Genomic DNA, 26,416 nt, shown 5'->3' with positions numbered 1-26,416 from the left:
CCATTCCAAAACCACTGGTAACATTATGACATCCTTTTAACAAGCTACTGACACATTTAATGTATGCCAACTTCCCTTTATTATTCTGATACCTCAATATGGCAACCCAACTTCAAATAAAAGGTGCAGAAATCCTAAGAATCGCTTCACAATTTGAAATACTATTGAAGGTAGAGTTCTTCCCTTCCCAAATCTTAAGATAAAAAGTACAAAGAAGAGTTACAGAAAAATGAGACACTGAGAAGTTCCATTTCAGTCTTAAAGACATTACTAACTACATATTCAACATTTTAAAGGGACAGGATGAGGAAAGCAATCTAAAGGAAGTGGCACCAGACAGGATGCAGAATTTCCCTTTGCAAAGCCCCCAGGGATATGTTTCGATTTTGCAATATAAATCCCCAAACCATAATGGTTGTTGTTTTGGACTGCCTGCCTGCAGCAAGCAGCTAATGCCCTCAGAACTTCTTAAGGATACCACAGAACGAAAGGAGAACAGCATCCTAATACAACTCAGGGCAAGAAATGCAGCAAGGCTGTTGATTAACTACAGGTCAAAATTAGCAGCTAGAAATAAGAAATCAGCAATTACCTTATAAATGCTGAAAGACCAGAAGCAACTGAGGTAGCACTAACTTCGCCCTCCACAGATGCAGACTGACAGGTATAGGGACCTAACGGTTGAAGAGGAAAGGGTAAAGGAAAGCAAGTCTTCAGACATCTTTACTCTGCAGCTTGTCCTATACTTACAGCTTTTTCTGAAAATACTTAAAAAAAATCTTCACAGGAAGTTGTGAACCAAATGTCGAGAGGCAAATCTCTCTTGCTCAAATTCTGTCATGCTAAGCTGGAACACACAAATACTTGAAACAGCACATGACCCACAGCACACCATATGCATTTGGATGCAAGCAGTGATCTGGGGTCTGCTTCTTTCTGTTTATCCTCTCTCTCAGCTACATAATGCGCGTGTGGCTTCCAGAACATGCTGCAGAAGAACAAGATATGCACACTGGAACAGAATAATAAAATAACAATAGTTTGATTTTATTTGTCAAGAGACAAATGAAATCATATTGTCTTACTTACTGCTCATAACTGAATGTTTCAGAGCTATTACGATACTGCTGTGGTAGGCAGTGCTGAGTATTTCATCAGTGGTGGGCTAGAAAACATGGAACTCGGGACTCAGTTTGGAAACAGGAAAGACAGAAATAAAAATTCAGCTCGCTGCCTGCTCATTTGACTGACGCACAAAGATCTGACGTAGCTTCTGATTCAGAAGCTGTGCCTGCTGTGCCCCTCCTAGCAATAAATTGCCTTACATACATGGATAAGCAGTCTAATCAAATAAGGATTTAAAGCAGGATGTGGTCAAAGGAACTACTGATTTCTCTTAAAGCCTACCATTGGTGTCTCTGAGCCTTTGTACTTATTAAATAGTATATGAGATTTATCAGAGGGAAAATGTGAGTACAGATACCTAGGTAAACAAATAAACTGCTCGCCTACCGTTTGCAAATAAGTATCTCTTCTCAGACTTTTTTGGGCTATGCTCCTATTCATGGGGCAGTGCTGGTGAGAAATACCACTTAAGACCAAGTACTGCATCTGCTGCTGCCAAGTGGCCTGGTTTGTAGCACATTTACATCACTGCCCCTCGAGGAATCATTTGCAGCCAGAATTGCCACATGGTCTTCTACACAAATAGCCTGCTTACGCTTTCCATGCTTTGTCGGTCAGACAGACCTCTTTCTGCAACTTGTAACACTGATACTTTTTCCCCTGCCCCAGTAAGAGACAGCCAGCAGTATCTTGCTTACACATGTGTAATTTCCTGCTACAATACATGCCTGTCACCCTAACCGGGCATTTGCTTGCACATTACACACTGGTCAAATGCTCAGCAGAAAAATCCTCCCTTCAGCTAAGCGCTGCTTGCTACCCTTTGGAGTACTGTGGGTCTTCCCATGTATCTATACACTCAAACCAAGACACCTTCTATTTAAGCCAACGGACATCAACTGGTGATGAACACCTGCAGATAAGGTCTACAACTCTTAAATGTTACCCTAACTTCCTTCCACAATCTCTGCTGGAGTTCTGAAAATAACCAAAAGTTTTAAAAAGCTGCTCTCAGTGTAGAAGCTGGATTTCGTATTTTGGATTCCACACCCTAAAACTATGGCTGTAAACCTGCCTTTTGAGGCAGGAACTTCAAACATATCCTGTATTTTAAAGGAACTCCAAACATCCAACTGCTGGATTGTGATTCATCTGATCACCAAGCATTAACTCAAATATCTTCTGATTGTTGAAGAAAACATTCTCTTAAGCAGCTGCTATGCCCCAGGAATAACTCTAGATTCTATTTCATAAAATTAAAATTCATTGCTCAGCATAAAGACTTAAAAAATAACAGACAGAAATTAGAAGCGTGCACCTTATCTTCAAGCACATGTACTTTCCAATGACAGACCACCACCTGTTTCTCACAGATGAACCTTCGGTAGCAAACTCTCAGGAAGACATAAGGGAAATTCTAATGTGTTTCTAGTTCAGTTTCTAAAAAAATTAAAATAATTAAATACCAACACCCGAGATTCAAATTTGTCACAGCTAATAATCGAGAAACTGCAAAATAGGGCATAATATTTCTAGCAATGAGAAAATCTAGTAAAAACCAGCACCTTATTAGATATAAGAGGAATTAAATCCACAGTACCAATTCACAGAAAACTAGATCTCATTTATTTTGCTGTTCACGGAACTACTTGTTCAATTTAGGGAAAAACTATGCCAGAGCTGTGTCTTCTAAAGCAAAGATTATTCATTCCTCAATGTGAAAACTGTTCATGAAGAACTCTCTGCAGCAAAGCAAGGAACTAGAAACCAAAAGTATAATGAACAAAAACCCTGAACTAAAACAATAGTCATCCAACTTGCATCCCAGCCCAACAGAAGAACTATTTCCAACTATGCTTCCTTACATGTAATTTATTATTCAGATACTCTGTATGTGACATGTTCTTATCTAGGTTATTTTTCACCTTTTCCACTGATTCAGACTTTCTAAGTCAATGGTTCTAACAAAAGGTATTTAATGAAACTCGTCTTTTTAATGAGAGTTGCAATATTTCTTGGGAATGTTACAACGTGCAATTTTATTACTATTTTACTTCATGGCTGCTGCAGCTGCAGTAGGTTTCCTTTTCCATGGGTTTACGAAGAGTACAGAGACTAAGAAATGCAATAATTTCAGAATGGAATTTGAAACAGACTGATCCGTGCTCAAAGCTAGGATACGGTCTCCTTTAACAGATGGGAATGATCTCACCAAACTTTCATTAAAAGCAGCATGTGAAACCAAGTATACAGCCAATGTTACCACAAGAAGAATGTTGATACTGAAAGAGAATAGGCTTTCTTCTGATTACTGAAAAGTATTTTGGCTAGTATAGCCCAGATCCGATAGTGATTTTTTTAATTTTTGCTGCCTGGTAACTCCCAGTATGAGAACTTACTTCTCATTGCTTTAAACTCTGCAAGGCTTTGAAGAGTTTTTAGTACACCCAAAACCACAAAAAAAAAAAAAAACCAAGGTAGGGAAAAAGTACTCAGGAAACTCAAGAAACTATGATAGACTTCCTTTGAGATATCTTAGCTTCTCTCATCTTATTAGGAAATAATATCCTACTAATTTTATGTTCTTTTTTTTCCCCTAAAAATTAATATTACATTTGAGATTAGGAGTCAGATTTTTGTAAACCACCTAGCAGTTAATAGACTTTTGCTCCCATGTCACTTCAAAGCCTCTGAAATTCCCTCCGCTTAGGAGGAAGAAGAAAATTTAGAAGAATGTCCTCCTCACCAAGAAGCATTAAGATTACCAAGAACAGAAGAAATTGAAACTTCATGCAAAAAACCAAGGGAATGGTAGTGGTGCAGAAAGAAAACAAACTGAGCGTCTTGGAGGACTAACCGTATCAGCATGTCCTTTGCTACAGAAATGATATGCTTTCAAATGATCAATAAAGTGTGGGCTTCTTTCCCCCAAATGGCTATCTACAACTACAGACTGAGACTGTTGATTATGCCTTGTAACTGGGGAGCAGAACACATGGTGAAGGATAATTACTAATTCTGCTATCTTTTTGTTTCCTCCCAACCCCTCCTTCAATTTCCTGATCTCATTGCCAGCACTCTCAAGCTACCTCACAAGTAAATGCACATCTCCTTCCTAATCTGTGCTTTGGGCAAATGAATCCGCCACTACTCCCTATCCAAACCCTTCACATGTCCTAAATGCATCCTAATCCTACTGCAATGGCATGCCTCCCTGTCTTGTGTTTTAAAGAAATCAATAATTTATTTAGTCAGCTGAAACTGGTTATTTGTGAAACTAATCCATTAACTGCCATTTGGCAGAGTATTACATCTTGCAAAAAAAGCTGTTCCAAAGACAGTGATTGTCCCATCTCCAGCCTTTGCATTCAACCATGTATTATTTTTCTTAAAGAAGTACGTTAGGATTACGATGTCTAGAGCTGTGGCTGTATCTGAAATTAATATAGGCTGAGTTGCCTTGCTACAACACCACAGCTCACAGCGAAGTCCAAGTGCTGTGGATGGAGATCTCTCTGTTGTAGTAATGCCACAGCCAGAAGCAGGAACCTAAACTGGAGGAAAGACCATTCCCCCTCACAGCTATTTGCTGTGACAGCACTCGAGGAAGATGCAAACATGGGACTGTTGCTGTCTGACTGATCTGCAGCTCAGCCTATGCACTGGAAAAACAGTGAAAACAGGAGATACTCATCTGACCAACTAACCAAGAACTAAATGCATGACCATAAGATACTGCCAAGCCAAACATAGCAACTTCTAGTTGATACTTAAACTCTTCTCGAATGATTGGGTCTGCAACTAATTTTTTAGCTGGGGGATTTCCAAAATATCTATAGCAAATAATGTAAATACTCACCAGGTATATTAAATATTCAAACCTTGGAAGGATTTGATAAATCTCATTGTCAATAGCTGCATTGCTAAAGCATGAGGGCTCCAAATGTAAATTAATGTACTTCAGGGAAGACATTTACAACCATGTGACGATGTCACTGCACGGGTTATACGGGCTTTGTCTTCCAAGTATTCATTAATTTAATGTATATTTTAAGAACATTGGCAAGGTTACGCTCCTATTTTTCAGGTTGGACAGCGTATTGATAGGAGAAGTAAGATGCTGTATTTTAGCTTTTGGTGAAAATGTCTCATCACAGAAATAGTTCCCTTTTTCTACATTAACAGTTTGCATACCGACTTCATCCTGGATCTCCTCTGCCACAGCAGGCACATTGTAGAGGAAGGAGAGAGACTGGTTCATGCGTTCATATATCACACGTAGATGTGTCATAACCTATGGAAATAAAAGCATTTTAAGGAGGGGAATACTACTTTTAATTTGACACCACAACTGTTATAGGTTATAGAGAGCAAGATGGTTTTCACTTGTGTTAGGTTTAAGACTTCAGCATGCTCTGCGTACTGAAACTGTCAAATCCATTGCAAAAATTCACGTCTCCCACAGCTGCTACAAAAATAGTGTTCTAGAAGCTCTTCCATAGCAACTACCTGAAATCCCGTGGGAATACAGAAATTTAAAGCAGGAGTTTACATTTGCTGTGGGGCAGAGCATATACCCAAGCAGCTATTGTGGCAGAAACCCACAGCCTCATTTACCCTTTGACAACATTTACCTTTGCCCATACCTGTAAGTTTTTACATAACACACAAACCAAGTGAGGCGCAACGATTGCTGCATCAAAATGTTTCAGCTGTTAGGTTTTTTTTTCCCTTTATTCTAATATTGCAAAAAGAAATGGCGCTTTCTAGAATGAAAACCTTCAATTTTCTTGGTAAAAACATCTGCAAGCATTGTCAGCTGAAAACAAAAATATTTCCACTCAGATGCGTTACTGCATTGTCTCATGCGATTACAGCGCTATTGCCTCAGGTTCATGCACACTGCTATGAGTTGAGTCACGACATCCCATGATATATGCCTCCCCCAGGGTACTCTCCACAAGTATCATCTCTCTTCAATAGAAAGGGAAATTGAGGTGCATCTTAAAAGACTTAGAAAACTGACAGGGCAATTAGGTGCTAAAAGGAAAATGGGCTGCAGATAGCAATTTTAATGAAACAACAGTAGATTTCTTCAAATCCAAATACATTATTTATGCTTCTGAACAAAACAATGTTTTCCATTTTCCACTGAAAAAAAAATTCACAAACAGATCTTCCAGCCCACATTCCTCCAACCTTCTGACCAATTCAAGAAGCAAAGGTACTATAGAAATACTCATCCCTATGACAATATACTAAGCAATTCACTGTACTTGTATTTAAATGTCAGTTTCCATTTTTCACCTGTGCTGCCACACAACCTGTATTCTGCAAAATTTCGCTGGTTTTTGTTATTAAATAATCCAGTGGTTTAGAAATTAAAAAGTCATGTTGGATGCAAAAGGACATGCTTTAGTGTTTAAGACAAAGTAAAGACAACCATCACTGCAGAAGACTGTTAAAACTGCGCATTTTCTAAGCCTAGTAATTTCAAGACAGAATGATCTCAATGTACAAGTCTGACTGGAAGAGACGTTTGAGAAATCTAATACGCAAATTGTGCCATTCAGGGAGGTATATGGTTTTGATTTGGCTTTTAGTGATGCCAGCCAGTTCAGAAACTGTGGAAAAACAGTGCTTCCCCTTGTAACCTGCAGAGGGAACAGCAGCAGAACCTGCAGATTACAGCACACTTTTTACAGCTTATCCATTGTGCCTACAATTTTAATTGACATTTGGAAAGCCAGCTACAACTTCAATATTTATTTTTTTTTGCTTTCTCACCCTCCATGATATACAAAGGCAACGTGAAAGTTGTTCCAAAACATACATATTGAGGACTGGAGTAGCATTCAGCAGTTACAATGCTATGAACTACAGTGCCTATTTTGAATGAACATGTTTAACTTGAGGGCATCACAGCAATCACATTTATAGACACAAGTACCTCTGCAACGACTATAGAAAGGCTGGTTGCAGTCAGATGGCTGCACCGCTTCTGGTTCTGCCACTCAGCTGAGGGAAGCGTAACTACGTGTAGTCACTGAATCTATTACTGACGTTTTCCCAGAGGTATTATTTACAAAAGCAGTAATAAAGGCTCTGGGCATTAATGCCTTGGAGGGCTCCTCAGGAAACACCCACGACTGACCACACTGTCTAGATAGACAGAAACCCCGTTTTCCACTTCGCAGAAGACAAATTAAACCCACCCTATTCCTACATCGCTTTGCCTTAATCTTCTGCCAGAAAGCAGATTATTTTTTCTTGCATGCAAAGCTGTCCACAGAAAGGAGTCAGGTATTTTTTTAAAAAACAAGTTGACAGAAACTTCACAACAGTTACGAAAAAATACAACACCATTAACCCTCAGCTGGGATTACCTGAGATCTGATTTGGGCAGCTTTCTTCGGGTCTACCATGCGGACATGCTCGAAGTGTTTGAGAGTATGCTGTCTGTCTTTCTGCTCAGCACGCACATACTTCTTCAGCATGTTGAATACGTGACGAGGCTACAGGGAAGAAATAGGGAAAAAAAAGAATCAGTTCAGAACACCACATGTTTTATTTCCTTGCACTGGAGACATATCCCGAACTAAAAGCACTTGGCCAGTCAGTGCCTGCAGCTATCTTCTGAAGGCAGGTCTGACTGCTATCAGCAACATCCACTCACCCAACCTATTTGGTAGGAGGCACCTTTAAATAGTAGTCGTAGGTAGCAGGTAAGGTCCCTGGGGAGGGTGTTCAGATTTCCTCCCTGACCATAGGGGGGAGTTTGGTTGAGTTTTCTTATCTAACTGCTCTGCTATTGGCCCAACAAGACAGCAAGTGCCATCTTAGCCTGCTAGTTCACAGACACCCAACATCAATTTCTTTGGGGCTTTGTTTCCATTCTCCCCATCAGACTCTGCTTCTCCTCTCCCCCAACTCAGGAAGCCCCCATGATACAAACTCTCCATTTTGCAACCTTCACCGACACCAGGAAAATCCCCTCAGATCACCCCCCAAAACGTGGACTCCTGATTCCCGACTCCAACAGGAACATTACAAAGATTCCCAATATACACTCTACTATGCTGAATAATCAACCAGTACCAACATCTGTCAACTACAGTTAAACTTTAGCAAGAAAAAAGATTACACATGGTGAATTTATCACCAGTAAACAATGTACACATTCAGATTCACATCAAAAAGGAACCTGCCTAACAGCTGCACAGACCACGTGAATGAAAGCACTACTCTGTCTAGGCCAAGGAAGAATCATCAGGCAGCAAAACGTAAAAATAAATCAGTAAATCAATAAATAGAATTCAGGATGCTCCCGTCTCGTCACTACTGCTGTGCCACCAGGGAGAAAAGAAAGAAGAAAGGAATCAGGAAGGGAATGAGCTCAGCTACAGAAAGTACACATCCAGAATTCACAACTGACTAAAAAGCCATAAGAAAACAGGGTCACCTATGTGGTTCTTCTGAAGGTACTCAGCTTGGGTGCCTGATTTTATAAAAATCTCAGTCTATGTCTATACTGCAGGTGATTTTAATTAGTAAAACCTACTACATACATGCCTTAAGGCACATAACTGAATACAAACAAAGGAAAGGTCTGTACCTGAAGGGAACACGAAAACATACACACACTGGTGATAGAGCAGCAAAGACTAAGAAATGCTTATTTCTACATACCCTCCTATTCTGTACAATAATATGGTTCCAAAACAGGGAACTGTGTTCTCTAGCATTCGGCTAAGACATCCATTTTTAACTCGGTGTTCATGATGGATTCTGGAAATCCTGACCCCGCCACAAAGCTGCTGTGCTTTTGTGCACCCCACCTGAAGCTGCCAAGCAGTGAAAAGCGTGATGCTGAGCCAGGTGAGAAGAAAGGGAAAGGTGACCTTATTGTGCAGCAGATTAAAGAATGAGCAGAAGAGGTGAACAGCTGCTCTGGGCACTGGCAGGGACACAGGAAACAGGGTGGGGAAGCGACAACGTGAACGTCAGAGGCTCCATGCACAGCTTTCCAAAGCAGGAAGAACCGTAGGTGAAGTGGAAGTTTTAAGACTTAGATTCAAAGACAAATATAGAGCCTAAACTAATTTAACATTTACACGAGAGATGAATACTAAGCTATGGAGCTCAAACATTTCAGAATCTCTTCAGTTTAAGAGAAGCAACAGATTTAAAAATGTCTGAGGAAAGTAAACCAAAGGTTATTTGAAGAAGATCTGTCAGACAGAAATAGATGTGAAGCCATTGCCTGCCAGAGGATTAAACTTAGTGGCTCCAGGACTGAAGATTCATTCATGAGGAAAACAACCCCAAGCCCCCAAAGCCAAGCACCCTGGGATGAAGCTGCAAGAAACTGTGGACAAATACTGGAAAGTAAGTAATCCTCACAGCACTGCAATAATGGCCAATGCCAATGGTAAGCTTTACAGGAACAAAGGCTAGAATACCACGAAGTTTAATAATAAGAAAATTTTGAAGACAGACAATGTCATTGCCTTTCCTGACAAGTTAGCTTTCCATTACCCCAAGACACATCAAGACAGCAGGTTAGGGCAGACTAGAGAGGAAAGGATTAATTTCTATTTCTTCAAGAGATGTTCCAATTTAAGTGTCATGTCTAACACCAGAAGGGTACAGTTTTTGTTTTCCCTAAGTGTATTTGTATACACTGCAATACGTCAATGAAACTTTTACATTAAGAGTCTCAAGTAGATTTGTTAATAGGATAGCAATATTGAAAATACCTGTCAAATGCCACTAACAGAAGTTATCACTTGGGCAAACTGACAGCCCACCTTCGGTGCCTTTTCTAACACTGAGGAATGTCCTAAACTTATGACTATAAAGGAGAAATGGATATGCATGCCTGGTCAAGAAATCTCCCTGTGATGGCAGCAGAAAACCATAATTCAAGTTTCAGACAATGCAGAAAGAATATTAGATGCAAGGTGTTTCCTTATAGGGGCAGAGACTTTGCTTTTTCTCAAGCAAAAAATATCCCCAAACCTACCACTAATAACTCACTGCATACAGGTACACAAGCCTAGAGAGTTTCAGTGTTTTGTTTTTAAAACTAGCCATATGCACGTTTTAACCCTCATGGTAACTATTGATCTAGTGATCTCACACTGCCTAAAAGCTTGTGACATTAACAGCAAATGATTCAAAGCTAAAAATCCTTGTGAAGCACCCAGTCACCTTGCACAGCTGCCCAAGGCCCTCCCGGTCAGCAAGGCACCATGCTGCGCGCAAGTTCCTAGGCTGGATGCAGGCACCTATGGAAACGACAGGATTCCCTGAACATACAACATCAACACCTAAGATATGTATGTACCCAGGCTCTCCTGAAGTGGAAGCTGAAATGGGTTAGAAGTCCTAGCACATAGACTTGTTATCACTAAAAATTTCTTTATTGTTACCCTTAGGAATCATGCTCTGCCTCAGCTGTTAAGGTAATATAGCGGGTTCATTTCCACACTGATCAAAAAAACCAAACCCAAAGGTGGCGGTATCCCTGAACATCTGCGGAATGCTAGATCAGCTCTGCTTCCTCGCTGGAAGTCCCAGCCACACTGAATCAGGTCCAACCTCCAACTTTCCTAAGAACTCTGCAATGCTACTGCTGCTGGCCTTAGGGCTGTGGCCGAAGGTGAAGCTGTCAGAGCTGGTGACGGCAATGACAACTCTCCACCGGGCAAGCACAGGGTGAGGGAAGGCTCCACAGGCTTAGGGCATGCAGTCAGACCCTGTCTGAAGCTGGTGTATCCACAGCTGTCAATTATATCCACCCTAGGCAGGAACCTTCAGATTAAGTTATAACTGAAAGCGGTGCAATTTTCAGCAAATTAAGTTTCCAAAATCAGCTAAATTAAGCTCCCAAGGCCTCAGCTCTGACACTGCAGAACGGCAGAACGGCTGACACACCCCAGGGCCCGCTTGGCACTTCTTGACAAACTTCATTAAAAAAATGCTGGGTTTAGCTCTTGAAATCTGCTGCATGTTCTGCCAGGGAAAACTCGGTGCGTTCAGGTCTGTAGTCACCTTAACAAAAACCATCTTGCAGAGCAACAACCTTGTGTCGGCCACCAGAGGCTACCTAAGCCTCATGAAATAATTCCACTATTTTCAGTTGTATGCGCAGGTTTTGTTGGCTTGATTATTTTGGTCTTCCTCTGAAAGCGACCAGAATACTTCCAACATGACTTCTGTTATCCCCATGTTTTCAGTTACCCTGGCTGACGCTGCTGGGGACTGTCATTTATCCAGCATCAAGACCAGCCAGTGACTTCCTAAGCAACAGGATCCAGCACCAAATTCAGAATGCGTATTATTTCATTACCAGTGCCGTTTAGTTAGGAATAATATTGGCTAGAGAGTACTCCAAAACCCTGGACTGGCTGGCAAGAAGCTTAAATTCAGAGTCTTACGGCACACACTCATGACTCAGGCAAATGCAGAAAAAAAGTCACAAACGCTTCTAACAAGGTGCGCAGCCGGCAACGCAGGGTGAAGCAGTGTGAATGCTACCATGACACGCTCTTCCCGACTGCTTCAAGCACACACTGTCAAGCCACTCGCTTCCACGAAACTCACTCCAAAGCTCCCCCTTCTCAGCAGATTCAAACACCCGTTTTTTATCCAAAACTAAGCACAGATCGATTGCAGCCCTTTCACAAGCTGCTGTGACAGGCCAACAGCTGTACTCATGTCTGTGGGTATTTCAGTTGTCAGTTTAAAATCCTGTTTATGCTGGAGAACATTGTTAAAATATTATTTAATGTAGTTTTCATGAGTATGTTTGGACTTGCACGTATTCAATATATTTGGTACAAAGTAGACAGGTTTACAGACTACGTATGTGGTCTATACCGACTGTCTAGGTTGACAATGCACCATTACAAGCTAATTTTCTACCAAAACCTGTAGAGAATATGCCTTGTCTTTATTTGGAAGACTATTATTTCTGAGGAAGAAAAATAAATAAATAAATAGGTAATAAAAAGTGTGTGTGTGTACATATGCCCCAGGGCAGGTTTAAGGACCTGTACTGCACCCAGCCCCCTGGTTTGATAGCTCACCCAGGCAGTCCTGACAGCTGGTTATCAGGTTTCCCACTGCACAACACACAAACTCGAATGAAGCAGAAAATGCTGATGGCTCCTTGGCTACCTGGTGCTGAGTTCCAGCCCCACTGATTGTAATCCAGTGCCTTTATTTCAGGTGGCATCAGCACCGAGATAAGGTCACCCCCTTAAAGGAATCATATATGAGATCTAAAATGCCCCCTAAAATGGCTTCTAGCAAGTAATATATATAATGACACACAGAGAAACATTAATATAAGTATGAATATCTGTGCATGAAGATGCCCCCCATGAACTCCACATTGATCCTAGTCTACTATTTCAGATTATAAGGGAGTAATGAAATTGCATTTTCACTGAGCTTGAAAAATGGAAACATCAAACATAGTTTGGATTGCTACAAATGTAACTTATACTCTCCTCTCCTCATGGAATTCTGAAGTACTTACTACAGAGAAACACCACAAAAATCACATTAAAGTACTTCTAAGTATTTAAAATACAGCTTCCCATCTCTATGCCATGAAACTTCCACAGGAAATTCTGAGCTGGCTTATAATTTTGATCAAAATTCTCTCTGCATCAGAGAGGAAGGTTTCACAATGCTGTATTGTGCTATTTAATCTTGCTTTCAGAGAAAAATCAATCACCAGTCCTTTCTGATTACTGCTTTTGAAATGTGCAACAATTGCTTCTTTTCATTCACCTAGGAATACCTTGTGTACCATACTAGGTATATATTTTACCTGCTGTTATGAACTTGCAGGTCATGTTTCACACAGTAGTAGCAGCTCATTTTAGCAGCATTCAGGAAAGGTTGGCTAGGATAAATGCAAGACTTTTACTTATGGGTGAGACACAACTACACCCTCATCCAGCTACCATTCGTGTGGAGCTAAAAGATGCCTTCTCCTAATTTCTGCTAATTTATAAGAGAACACGTTACCCCACACATCACAAATAAATGGCTATAATGGTGCTCAAAACTTCCCTTTGCCTACCATCTCATGGACTTTTCCTGAGGCAGAATATAATGAAACCAGTATTTGATTCTATCTCATTATTTGCTTTTCAGGATTTGAACTTATTCAACTTTGACAAATTAAGACAAATTTTGTTTCTGCTTACTCTTTTAAAACTTTGCAATTTAGATATAATGAACCTGCCAGGGTTTTGCAGAACATAATACCTGTTTGGAATGGCCTCTTCCGTCTTTTGTTCACAAAAGCCATATAAAAAGCCTACTGGCAAGCCTAGGTGTATGACTATACCATCTGCTCAAGCCCACAGACTGGGAGTTTGGTTTTATTCACATAAAAGCTTCAGAAGCTGCTAGAAAACGGAGATAGCTGACCATGTTTCTTGAAGTCTGACTTGGTTTAAAAGCTGAGCTGAAATCCATGCTACTTCAAAAAAACCCTACAGAATTAAGTGTATGTGAGAAATTCCACAGCTGTACGTCTAGGGCTTTGTAGGAGCAGAGCTAAAGGGTGGAGTATTACAGCTGGACTGCTCTTTCCTGCTGCACAGGAGAATTTTTATCACTAGCGCAGCAGCAACGCTTTGGCCTGCCTCCAACTGCGTATTTCCACAGTAATCTGGTTGGACTCAGGAAAGGCTTCAAGATTCCCGAACGCAGAGGCACTGAGCAAGGGCCCCTGTGCAGATCCCTCTTCCACGTCCTCACAGCCAAACTCAGCTAGTTTCAGCCCACACTGCACTCCCTCTGTATCAACAGACACTGCTCCCATAGCACAAAGGTACCAGGGCAATTTCTGAAGGCAGTAAGAAAAAAAAAAATGGCAAAAAAATTCAACTGGATTAATGTACATGCTAGGGTTGATCTTAATGATCCTGCTCTGTTCAGCAATAACTTCTATTTCAGTAAAGTAGTGCCAAATTAGAAGACAAGCATTTTAAACTGATTTTAATGATTATATGCTCACTTTATGTGCAAAGTAAAGAGGTTAATTAATTACCTTTCAAAGTTTTCCTGTATGTTTCCTTGCTCTGAAACCCTTTATTTCACCACTAGGATCTGGATTTCTTTTCTGCTCCTCTTTGCCCCCTGCCACTGGCCTCCCACAGAGAATACGCCTCGCTTACCAACAAAGATTAAACAGAGAGACATAAATCCAGCAAAACTTGACATGCACGTGAAAGAGGGAATATAAGCAAATTATAGAATCAGTCTGCTCACGGAGAATGATGGGTTTGAATTCCTCTATTTAATTTGCAAAATGAAGGGGAAAATTTCCAACTGTTTTAAAAAATAGAGGCATATTGGTTCCAGCTGCCACTAATCCTCCTTTTCTGTAGTAAGGCCATCAAGCAGGATGAAACAATACAGTGTTTTGACACTGGAAACTGAACAGCTGCACCCCATTTTCAAAGGCAACAAAGTATAGCAGTGCAGTTAAGCTGCATCAGGAATCAGGGATAAGGATCAAAGTTTCTGGGCAGCCTTCATGACAGTGCTTCTGAGAACAGAACAACAGTACAAATATTTGGTTTTGCCTAAATTTATTTTCTAGTAGACCGTGAACGATGGAATTTCATCTCTGTACACTCCTTGCCTCCCTTGCTGCCCTGAGTGGTACTCTGAAGCATGCCTTTGACACTGGCACTGGGCAATCATCTGCATAACCTCTGAAAAACCCCTGCATTTAAAGTTTTTGGTCCAGTACAGAAGCTACTCACATAAAGGATTCCCAGACTTTTCTAGTTTTAGGTAGAACGGCACTGAAAACAGCTGATTTTCTAGGCATGTATAAGAATGTAATGACTACCCTAGTAGCCCAGAGCAAATGTTCCCCTAGTCCTGTATCTTGCTATCCTACAAGGAAAGCCTCCTCCAAAGGAGCACGTACATTATGATACTTCTCACACAGCCTTCCAGCTTCCCCCTGGTCTACAGCTCTGGGACCTTCTGAGCCCTGAGGAAGTTTTTCTTTGGCTCCCCTGAAGAGCCCACTGCTTGAACACAACCGTCACACAATTTGTACACATACAGAGCAGGAGTTTCCCAGTGGAACAGGATTTCGTCACTCATGGAGAACTGTGTGCCACATCCATCATCAGTCTGATGACACCGGCAGTGCCAGACTCACTGTACTCCTATGATAACTGATCTGCAGGCAAAGACTGGTCATTGACTTCTAGACATTCAGGAGTAAAATGAAATCCTGCTGCTTCAAGTGGTTTGCCAGAAGTAAAAAAAAATCTTGGGAAATGTTCAAATTCAAGTACAAGGCAATACGCCCAAGCGATTAAACAGCACATCGAAAATATTTTTTGCACACACATGTATCAATAAGTCTATCTATACATACCAGACTTACGGTAACTTTCCTAGCTGAGTGCAGAAGACATGCACTTCAATAAAAAAGTCTAATTTATTTTTAATTTAAACTCAAACTCTGTCCTTACAACTATAGAGAAAGAAAACAGCACTTCAAAATTCAGAATCTACTTTTGTAATAAACATACTAATAGTAAACCACATAATTTGAAGCTGGCTGGGGAAGTGGGTTCTTAAAAATACTTTGAGAACTCCAGAAAAACCTGCCTTTTTGTAAGATGACTTAAGTCAACAGTAAGGTTATGACTTATTCTCCCAATGACAACACAATTGCATCAAATGTACTTTTGGTTTACTAGGAAACCCACAGAGAGAAATATAGCCAGGGCATCAGAGCTGAATTTTCCATTAATGCCATTTTCTCTTCGGCTAGACAGTCTTGGTTTGGATTCACAGTGTATTCAGATTTCTGGCTCCATACCCTGCAAAGCAGTTAGTGGACTGGATTCATTCATTAGCCTGTTCAGTTATCATCAATCACTCCTCAGGTTTCACCCTCCGTTTCATGACAAAACCAGACAAATCCTCCTGCTGAATTCAAGGTCAGTTTTTTCATGTGCTTTGGCACACACTTGACCAGCAGCTCAGAGGCACATGTATGAACTGTCAGTAACTATGGCGCACACAACCAAAAAATGATGAGGCAAGGACAATACAATCAACAAGACTGGGAAAGGAACTGTTTAAAGACATCGCTTTCAGCTGTTCACCCTCATTAGTTTTGAGATGAGTCCCCATCTGGTAGCACTTTCAGCTGATGTTACCTCCATGCTTGTTACTTGCTGTTTTCAGAATGATTAGCTTTTTTAGGGATGCTATATAGGATGCACTTCAGACTTCTAACAGTACCTTCAGAACTTAGATCTACTGGAGTCATGTATCAAACGGTCTTCTCTGACACAGCCTTTCAAGCCTGATGCTCTCCCACCGACACAGTAAACATCTTATTAATTCAAATGTCCTGGGACTGACTACAAGAAACCCAAACATAAAATGCAGTTTTTTCTGGACTCAAATCAGTGTTAGCATTTTTGCCCCTTAGCGTTCTGCAGCTGAAGTTCACTTTTTTTTTTTTTTTTTTTTTTTGGCAGCGGATATCTCTGCATTCCACAAATCCAAAAGGTTGCTCCCTTGTGCTAGGAATGAAGTTGCACATTGCTCTAGAGACCATTCTGCTGTTAAGTGTGGTTCCCATCTCCACCTTCCACAACCTCAGATACCTGCAGAACCAAGCTGCCAGCTTGATCCACACACAACTTGAAATCAAATAATCTTTCTGGGATACTTTCAGACAGGATTATACTTGCATGAGGCCCAGCTCAACTTCGCAGCAACAGGTGACTGGCTAAAGCCAAATGTGAAATTGTATCTCAGGTCAACTAGCCAAAACCACACTGCAAGAGTACAAATGTGATCTGCAGCGAGTCTTTGCACTCACCTCACTCTCAGTTCTGCACCACAGACTCCAGTTTCCTAAAGGAAACTGCATCCCAGCCTGTAACTAACCGGTAATGCGTCCAAGCTCTTCACTATACTCACCACAGTCAGGGTTTACAATATGCATCTTGCACTTTAAACAGACAACATCCTCTACCAATTTAATACAGACTAACTTCATTTTCCACAAATTACTATGTTGCAAAATACAGATTAACTCCTCCTACAACTACTCTGAAGTCACTCCGTAACAATTTTACCTAAGTAAAAGATTTTCCTTTTACTTGGCACACACAGTAAAAACAAGAGAGTTTTGCACCACTGAGTGGAGAACAAAATTTGGTGATCATGAAGAACTAAGACCATGATCACTTCCATGCTCACTTCCATGCTCACTGAATATGCAGGTTTCTCTGCAGAAGGAAATCCACTTAAAACATGTAATTTTACCAGGTTAGCCATATTGATATAATTTCCTGTGAGGACAAATCCAGGATCTAACGGCTACATCTTACACTGCTGACCCCAAAGTCTTTTAGTAATGTAATGTTTTTTCCATCTAGGAAGTGTTCAAGAGGCGAGAGGTATATAAAACATTTGACTGTCTTCCCGCAGTGTTTGTGCAGATTCCCTTCTTCTGGAGGTCACAGACCAGTTATTTTGGTATTGAATACAAACATCACAGATATGGAGTCATTAAAAATTCCATTCAATCCACATTCTGAACTTAGTTTTTACACCCACGGATAGCCATCACATCTAACAGAGACAACTTTGCATTGCTAGCATGCTATCTTCACACCAGCCACCAATCCTCACAAGATCCTTCACCAAACATTTCAACAAAGAAAACAGAAAATCACAACCACCCTCATCCTTAAGCTCCATTTTGACACGAAGTATCCTACTCTGCATCACTTGGAGGGATGCTTCATTATCGTTTTGCAGGATCTGTGAATAGCTACAATTTCTGACAACCAAATCACTTCCATATTATTTATTTAAGTATCTTTATGTATGTATCTATCTATCTATAGGTATGTAAGGGGAGTGTGTGCTTGTGCCTACATTTATGTACACACACAGTCTAAACTTTTAATTTTCTAACTAGCTGACTACTGTAGTAGCTTTTGCACAGAGAACACGCTCACTGTTCCATAGCTGGACTGCACCTGGGCACACATTCTTTTTTCCTGGGATGACTACGGTACAGACATTTTGACACAGCTGACAGAGCTTGTGGTATTGCACTTACCCTGGGTGGGACAGTCTGCAGGGCTGTGATATAGTTCTCCAGAGCAATGCGGCGACGGTCATTCAGCATGGCTTCCACCCGTGCCATATGAGTCTCCACCAGCTGTTGTCTTTCATTCGCTGCTTCTTGTTCCAGTGATTCTACTTTCTCCTGGAAATGCTGAAAACAGGAACAGTGAAGACATGTTCAGAGACCAGTGGCCATAAACACCTCTGCCCACAAATCACCAAAATCTCGCCCCATGTCAGTACAGCTTGGCTCCCAGGAACTGGGCACTGAGCACACCTTCCACTGATTTCAAGTGGGAACAGCAGATGCCCTGTATTCCTGAACACCTGGTCATAATTTATTCATCTAACAAAATATTCCTGACATGTTCAGCACTACCACCAGTGAATCCTTCATTTGCCCCCGAGACAGTGGTTCAGCGCTAAAGAATTGTGCCTAGAGACGGGAGGAGTTCACAAGCACATGTCCCCTGCCATCAGGAACCATCGATGTGACTTCAACGAGCAAATTACATTGAGGGGGTGGGGGTGTTCCAACCTGATCAGTCACCGTTTCTTATAAACTGGCCACCAGGAAGAAAAACTGAGCCAAACTTATTCCAATGAAGGAAAAGACTGACTGGGTAAAATGTACTGAGAGCAAAGCTGTGGAATCTAATACGCAAAGCAATCTGGTTCTGAACTTTACCTTTTTACAGTTCTGCATCGAAAACATTCCAGCAGTACTGAATAATACCGGCACAGTGGGATTCAAGGAGTGTCTGGCTCGTCAGAATTTTTGAATTATAGTATAATTTTGGATAAAATGATTTTTGGCTGAGGATTTCTTTCAGATAAAACCGATGGAGATTCCTTCCTTAAATCACATTTTTCCATCTCTGCTTTGAGCTTAGGTCCGGCAGCTTTTATTAGTTGATCATGGCCTAGATTTTGAAAGGGGCCCATGGGAACTGAGTTCTCAGTTCTTATGGAAGGCAAATCTACATTCAATCAAAATTCTACCCCTCCATGAAGTCATGAGCAATGTCCTGCACAGCTGTTCCAGGGACTGGCTGCAAAGTACAGAGACACCCAGCAGACACTAAGAGCTGGAAACAAAAATAGCAACAGCAAGAGCAGAGAATAACATTAATCCCCACAGACGCAGGTTTTAAAACTTATTACACCCAGCATCCTTGTATTTCATCTGTGGTCCCAGTTAGTTAAGGTTGTGGCTGCATTTTCCTTTACCTGGATAACAGCTTTCTTGTCAGCCTTCGGCAAGTTCTTTGCTTGGCGTTCTGCCTCTTCCCACTCTCTCATGACCTAACGAACAAAACAAGGAGCATGACTTTTGTACTCTCCTCTCGTCTCAGGGCTTAGCAAGAACCAAGCACTGCAGCTCCCACAGTCATCTTTTTATATTCCTCTCTTCCTCTTATCTCTATTAAAAAAAGCAGTTACAACATTTAACAAAGGTAGGATCCTGTCATCAAATTAAACAAAAACAGTACTTCTTTGTCTGAACATCATGCTAACCTCTCACAACTCCACTGTGAAGCAACACAGCCGTTAACCAGCCCTCAAGTGACAGAGGTGGAGGTCTCTGTGGGTGAAAACACCAACTTCTTTTCATCTCAAACAGAAAGGAAACTGCTTCCGTCTATTTTATGCCCTTGGTCAAAATGAGTGAATTCCAACTTGTTCTAATTGATGCTTCTTTTGGTACCACAAAAACGTTTAGATGTATTCGGACTACACTGCTGGCCTTCGAGTAGGACAGATCAAGAATTACATGCAATTTGTACTATTTTATCCAGAAATAGGTGTCCAACACATCAAGTACAGAATGTATTTATATCTCAAGTATGATGCTGACAGAAAAATGATGTAGGAGAACTTTCAGTACCATTCCTTTCAGCAACATGAGAGGCTACCTCCTCCTGTAACAAAGGGCAGCATTTCAATAGTCAGGGAATGAGCTACTCTTTAACTTGCTGTCATAACATCTGAAACCTTCTTGTGTCTTTACTTAGGGACTTTATTCATTCCACACCGAGACAGCAATCTCCTCTGATATCACATTTTATGCAGGAACAATTGCTCTCATCAAATGCAGTACACACAAGTGACTTGTTTAGTTGCAGGATTAGTACAATGTCCTAAGAAAACAGAAGAAACCTAGAAGAAATTACTCAAAATGTGAATTTTCTTTCTTACCTTTCTCATACACTTTCATATTACTTAATAGAAATAGTCAAACATGCCCTTTCTAAAGGGGATTTTAGAAAAGCTCACAGTCTGCATGCACGACTGAAATTTTACCAAGACCAATACCAAAGGCAGGACAAATTAGACCTGCTGTGTCTCATGTCTGAAACTTGAGCCTCTACCACTCAGATCCTAACTCAGGCTCCCCAGATTTCCCATATGCTGGACACTGCTAATCAGGCTCCTTGATGGACAGACTGTAGAGCACTGGTGGTGCCTCAAGGTACCTGGCTGAGCCTGTGACTTTAAAAAAAAATAATCAACAAACCAAACCTGGGATCAAAGGAGACTTTTACAAGTCCCAGTCCTTAAAATCTAATACCCCCTCAGTTCTATACATGGTTGTAGACCCTAATGATTAACTAGCCTGCGGACACCTGCACTCAAGTTTGACTCAATGTATGGGATTTTGCTGTCAAGCAGTCATCTTCCTTTTGACCCAAAGCCTGGGAATGTGTTTCAAGACACCAATGAACCTGTCATAGTAAAAACAGATCAACTTAGTATCAATGAAATTATCTATCTGTAAGAGATTTTGGCCTCAGTAACAGCCCAAGAGAGTGGAAGCATGTATTTGGGGAAGTTAATGTGGTGCTGAAAACTTTGAAGTGGGAAACTGCTTTGTCTGCTTCTGGGTTTCAGCAGGGGTATGGTTACACAGCAGTTGTAAACACAAAGACCTGAAGTCAAGTACTTTGCAATCACAGTCTTAACCTCACTGTGCTTTTTTACCGGGAACTGTAAGCTGAAACTTAAGTCCCAGGAATTGTACTACAACCTACATAAAGTGGCAGCCTAAAAGTACCTCTTCAGTTTACATTATCTTCTTATCAGACAAATACACATTGGTTTGCAAATTGTAGCCAAGCTCTAAGGAGGCAGGAAACCAAAACTGCAAGGACACATGAAAATTCATCTGCAAGGGGCTGTAGTAGGAGCTGAGGACAGAGAACACAATGCGCAGCGTACCGAAGTTACAGGTTGCCCCACCACCAGCTACCTTCCCCAGTACTTTGGCAGGGGAGATTTTACCACTTCTCTGACAATGCAGGACTAGAGGACACGAACTGACACTACAATTTAGAGCACCGTGATGTGTTCTGGAAAAAAAAAACAACTTACTAATGCTCAGAGTGCTGCTGCGTATTAAATGCACATTAAGTATTCATCTCTTAATTGGATGCTTAGGTCGTATGACCGTAGTGACCAAGAAAACTACATTCATGTACACAGGCAGTACCTTTCTATAGACCTGACATGCCACTGTGCCAGGATGTGAATGTTACACATGACTCAGAAATTATGGCATTAATTCAAGTTATAAACTATGATGATTTGTTCAAGATTGAGCACTGGCCTAGGTTAGCAACTTGATGATTTTCTTCTCCCTCCTCTCCTTTTATGTCTTTAAATCACATCTCTGATATCTTCCTAATACTCTTTTTCACTCTGAATGAGCAGTTGATGAGTTTTCAGAACAGTTTTCTTGCCACCTTTATCCCTCAAACCAACCCTCTGCTAATCCTTATGATGAAAACAAGTATTGTGGGTAATGTGATAAGGAGACCTTTGGATAGACCAGGTCTCTCTGCCTGTTTTATTTCTCTAAACCTTTTAAGGCATGGAAGGCAGGATGACAAACTGACAGCCTACACAGCTAGTTGGGAGGGATGTAAATTTCAGAGTTCAGCTCTGGTGCAACAAGAGCGAACAGCCTGTGAAAAAACCCAGAATGACACGGCTGCTTTCACAAACAACATAAAGGTTGCTGTGCTTTGAGTGCTGATTTTTGCAACTGAGAACACTTCAATAGCTGAAAGCATTTCCATGTGTATGCTAACTAACTGAAGATACAGCTATCTATGGGCAGCCATTCTATCACCCAGAGAAAACTTCTCCTCTCACCGAAGGTCATCGCTTTAGAGAATTACGAATGACTAAGAAATATGCTGTAGCACTCTGTAGGAAACCGAAGAGCAAGACAGGGAAAAAACAATCCCCCAGATACGCATGTGCAGAAAAAGGCTGAACTTGGTCTCTATGTGCTAAAAAACCCTATTCTCCTTCTTTGACAACACAGACCTATCAAAGCCATACAGATTTACAGTTCTTCAAGGCCTGGCGGCTTTGTTCAGGGAAAACGACAACTTTGGTTGAGATTTAAGAAGCAAGCCATTTCAAAGTTGAACTTCTTCCGAACTCAGGACTTTGTGCCTGCCTGACTCCTTTTGAAATCGGGCTGCAGGGGACACCAAGAGGGAAAAAGTAAGTATGGAACATAGCATCACTCCTAATAATGAATGACAAGTACAAAAACCTCATTATATTGAAAAGAGCAGAATTTACTCCCATTTTTACACTGGGGCACCGAAGCATATCTGCAAGAGAAGAATTTAAGACAGACATTTGGGTTACAGGAATCAGACCAGCAGAGGTGCTTGCCTGAAGGTTTGCTTAGTTAGAAGGTCAGTTGTGCCAGTAAGATGCCTACATTTGTCATGGGCTTTTGTGCCTCACTTAAGTCTTGAGCCTTTTTCTGGTAATAACATCATTAAACCTCTCCAAAGAGCCCTGACTGTAACTGAGGGGGGTATTCCTACTAACCTGACAGTCAAGTTTCATGGAAGAAAATAGCCTCTCCACACACAATAATAGAGATGGTGGGATCTAGGGAATACAGGGACCAGTATTATGAATGCCTTTGTCACGGATGCAGACAGTGGGACTGGATGCACCCTCAGCAAGTTTGCGGATGACACCAAGCTGAGTGATGTGGTTGATACTCTTAAGAGGGACCTTGACAGGCTTGGGAGGTGGGCCTGTGCAAACTTCATGAAGTTCAACAAGACCAGGTGCGAGGTCCTGCACATGGGTTAGGGCAATCCCAAGCACTGATACAGGCTGGACAGAGAATGGATTGAGAGCAGCCCTGAGGAGAAAGAATTGGGGCTATTGGCGGATGAAAAACTGACCATGAGCCGGTAACACGCGCTCATAGCCCAGAAAGCCAACTGTATCCTGGGCTACATGAAAAGAAGAGTAACCAGCAGACTGGAGGTGGTTCTCCCCCTCTACTCCACGTTCATCAGACCCCACCTGGACTACTGAGTTCAGCTCCGGGGCCCCCAACAGAAGCAGGACATGGACCTGACAGAGTGAGTCCAGAAAAGGGCCACAAAGATGATCAGAGGGCTGGGGCACCTCTCCTGTGAAGGCAGGCTGAAAGAGTTGGGGTTGTTCAGCCTGGAGAAGAGAAGGCTCTGGGAAGACCTTACAGCAGCCTTCTGGTACCTAAAGGGGGCCCACAAGAAAGCTGGGGAGGGGCTTTTTACAAGGGCATGTAGCGTTAGGACAAGGGCTATTGGTTGTGACCTGCAAGAGGGTAGATTTAGATTAGCTATTGGGTAGAAAGTCTTTACTGTGAGGGTGGTGAGACACTGGAACAGGTTGCCCAGAGAAGCTGTGGGTGCCCCGTCCCTGGAAGTGTTCAAGGTCAGTCTGGGTGGGGTTAGAATTGGATGATCTTTAACGTCCCTTCCAACCCACACTGTTCTATAATTCTACGGTGCCACTGGCACTAAGAATCAGCTGGGGACCTCTCCAGTATGTTGGAACTAGTTGCATGCAATGATCCAAAAAAACCCTTGAACACCACACCAACTCTGTTTGGGCTGGTTGAGGACTGCAGTACTTTCAGATGATTTCTTTGGAAATGAACTTCCAAGATGCAAGACTATGCTATGAGACAGGCTATCATTAAGTTCCTATCATAAGTACTGTACATGATTCCTAAAATACTGTAAACAGCCAGAGGAAGAGTAAATTTAAGACACAAGGATGTCACAAGATGTTTGAGGAGAGAAATGTATAAATATACCGCTCCCTTGAGTAAAGGTTCAATATCTGGTTCTGCCAGGTTATTTAGCAGTAAGTATTTAAACGAGGGAGCTGTACAGGAGTTAACAAAGTGGAAAGAGGAAGAAGTAAAGGGGAATTGTACCAAAACAGGAAACAAGAACCACAGCATCCTGCAGTTTGTTAGCATAATCTCTCCCTGTTACACGTCAGAGAATAATGAACATGTAAAGGTTACACATGCATTGCTGCATGGCTACCCTGTTTGCATGGGAATATAGCTTTGTTGTCATTTGGAGCTGCATTAATAATTATTGGGAAAAGCTTAAAATTGTATGCCAATGTAATTCTCTTTACAGTACTGCCTAGGAAAGTTTAGAAGCCTTGTTGATCCAGGTGCAGTGCAGATGTAAAGGCAGAAAAACTTTGATGGCCTGTAGCCTAAAGGGACAGACACTTAAGAGCAGAAGCGATTAACCATTCTGAACCATAGGGGTGTCAGGTTATCGTACAGAAAGACCACATACTCCCATAGCAAGAGAGTTTTAGGAGCTGTGAACTATGAACCAACACAACCACTGACAGAAGCTGGGTCTCTGCCTGTGTGAATGTCTTCATGCAAGAATAAAAAAATCAAGTTGTCAGAATTTCATGGTAAACAAAGGGAAGTCTCAGAAAGAGGATACACAGAATACTTGCATCTGCCCTGATGTTTTGATCAAAATATTTAATTTTAATTTAATTTTTTAAGTGATAAACTTCCTTACTCCTTAGATGATTACATTTTATGTGAACTAGAATGCATCTGATTTTTTTATTAGTTAATTGGCTGTTGCTAAGTGTGCATCAAATCAAATACTGTTTTAAAACTTGCTGCTTTATTAAATAAAAGAAATATCTGTATTTTGTGAACAAACCAATTCATTTCAGATTATGACACTTACCAAGATTGAAGAATGACGTGATCATTTTCCTGAAACCACTGACCATTTCCTCTTTTTTCAACAGAATAAAAATGGGCATTCTTACTGCATTATAATCGCCCCCCCCCAAAAAAAACCCCAAACCCAAACTATGTCTAGTGCAGCTGAAGAACTTAGCTAGTGACTCACTTGTTAACTTTTTTGAAAAGAAAAACATCGACAGCAAAAGCTTACCGAGTTTATCTATTTAACAATATTTTTAACATTACAAGTAACAGCTTCAAAGTAATTTTTAATTAATATACATTAAGAACGTATCTTAAACATATTTTAAAGAAAATATAAACCACAATTTTAAAATAAATTGCCAGAAAAGGAGACCTGTGGTATGGAACTAAAACATATCAGAGTTCACATGAGGGAACACAGAATGGTAAAGTAGCTGGCTTTTTATACTTCTCTGTAAGATCTTCGGGTTTTAAAATATTTGAAATTTTAACTGGGAGAGGTTAGGTTCAATAGTGTATAAAAATTACGCATAGAAGGGAAAACTAAGTTTTAAAAATTTTGCTCTCTTCTTCAAAACTCTGCAGGGGTCCTGTATACTTCAAGACATACGTACTTTAAGCTGTGATTTCACAAGCAGCTTAAGCAAATTAAAGACCAAAGAGCTTTCTTTCTTGATGTACTTATCGTGCTGCTGTTTCCCAGGTCTGATTTAGCTTGCTGAAGTGGCCAGAGTTGGTTATTTCACTTTTTTTTGGAAGAGTGACACTGCAGTGAGATGAGGGAGCTGACCTGCCTCACCTCGCAGCTGTACACTCATTAGCACTGACAGAAAGGATGGCTGGGAACGTGCTAACGAGGGCAGAACACGCAGCATCACCAGCGTGATGTGCTAAAAAGGGCAGAACACATGGCAACACCAGTGTGATCTTCAGTCAAACCCCTGAACCACGGCCTTCATTTGTGAGGTTGCCCCAAATGCGCATGGCAAAACGTGCAGCGCGTTTACCCCGAAGTTTTCCGATGCTACAGTTCAGTGCTTTTCCCGGGTAATTTTGCTGGCCTCAAGCACTGATGTTGTACGTTCTCTCTGTATG

At 41.2% G+C, this 26,416-nt stretch overlaps 1 protein-coding gene across 5 annotated transcripts in view; it reads right to left on the bottom strand.

The window, feature by feature from the left end:
* The window catches only part of APP (amyloid beta precursor protein), a 229,270-nt gene that overhangs the window by 44,487 nt on the left and 158,367 nt on the right, over positions 1 to 26,416 (bottom strand). For all 5 annotated transcript variants that reach the window (XM_080374444.1, XM_080374445.1, XM_080374447.1 and 2 more), the window contains 4 exons: positions 19,516 to 19,590; positions 18,278 to 18,436; positions 7,512 to 7,640; positions 5,320 to 5,419 (listed from right to left, as the gene is read on the bottom strand). In XM_080374444.1, the coding sequence (XP_080230570.1) occupies positions 5,320 to 5,419; positions 7,512 to 7,640; positions 18,278 to 18,436; positions 19,516 to 19,590 (463 nt within the window). The remainder of the gene's footprint in view (positions 1 to 5,319; positions 5,420 to 7,511; positions 7,641 to 18,277; positions 18,437 to 19,515; positions 19,591 to 26,416) is intronic.

Source organism: Falco punctatus (genome assembly GCF_963210335.1).
Source record: "Falco punctatus genome assembly, chromosome: 2".
NCBI classification, from domain to species: Eukaryota; Metazoa; Chordata; class Aves; order Falconiformes; family Falconidae; genus Falco; species Falco punctatus.
The sequence above is the reverse complement of the archived record's forward strand: the minus strand, read 5'-3'. Positions and strand labels throughout refer to the sequence as shown.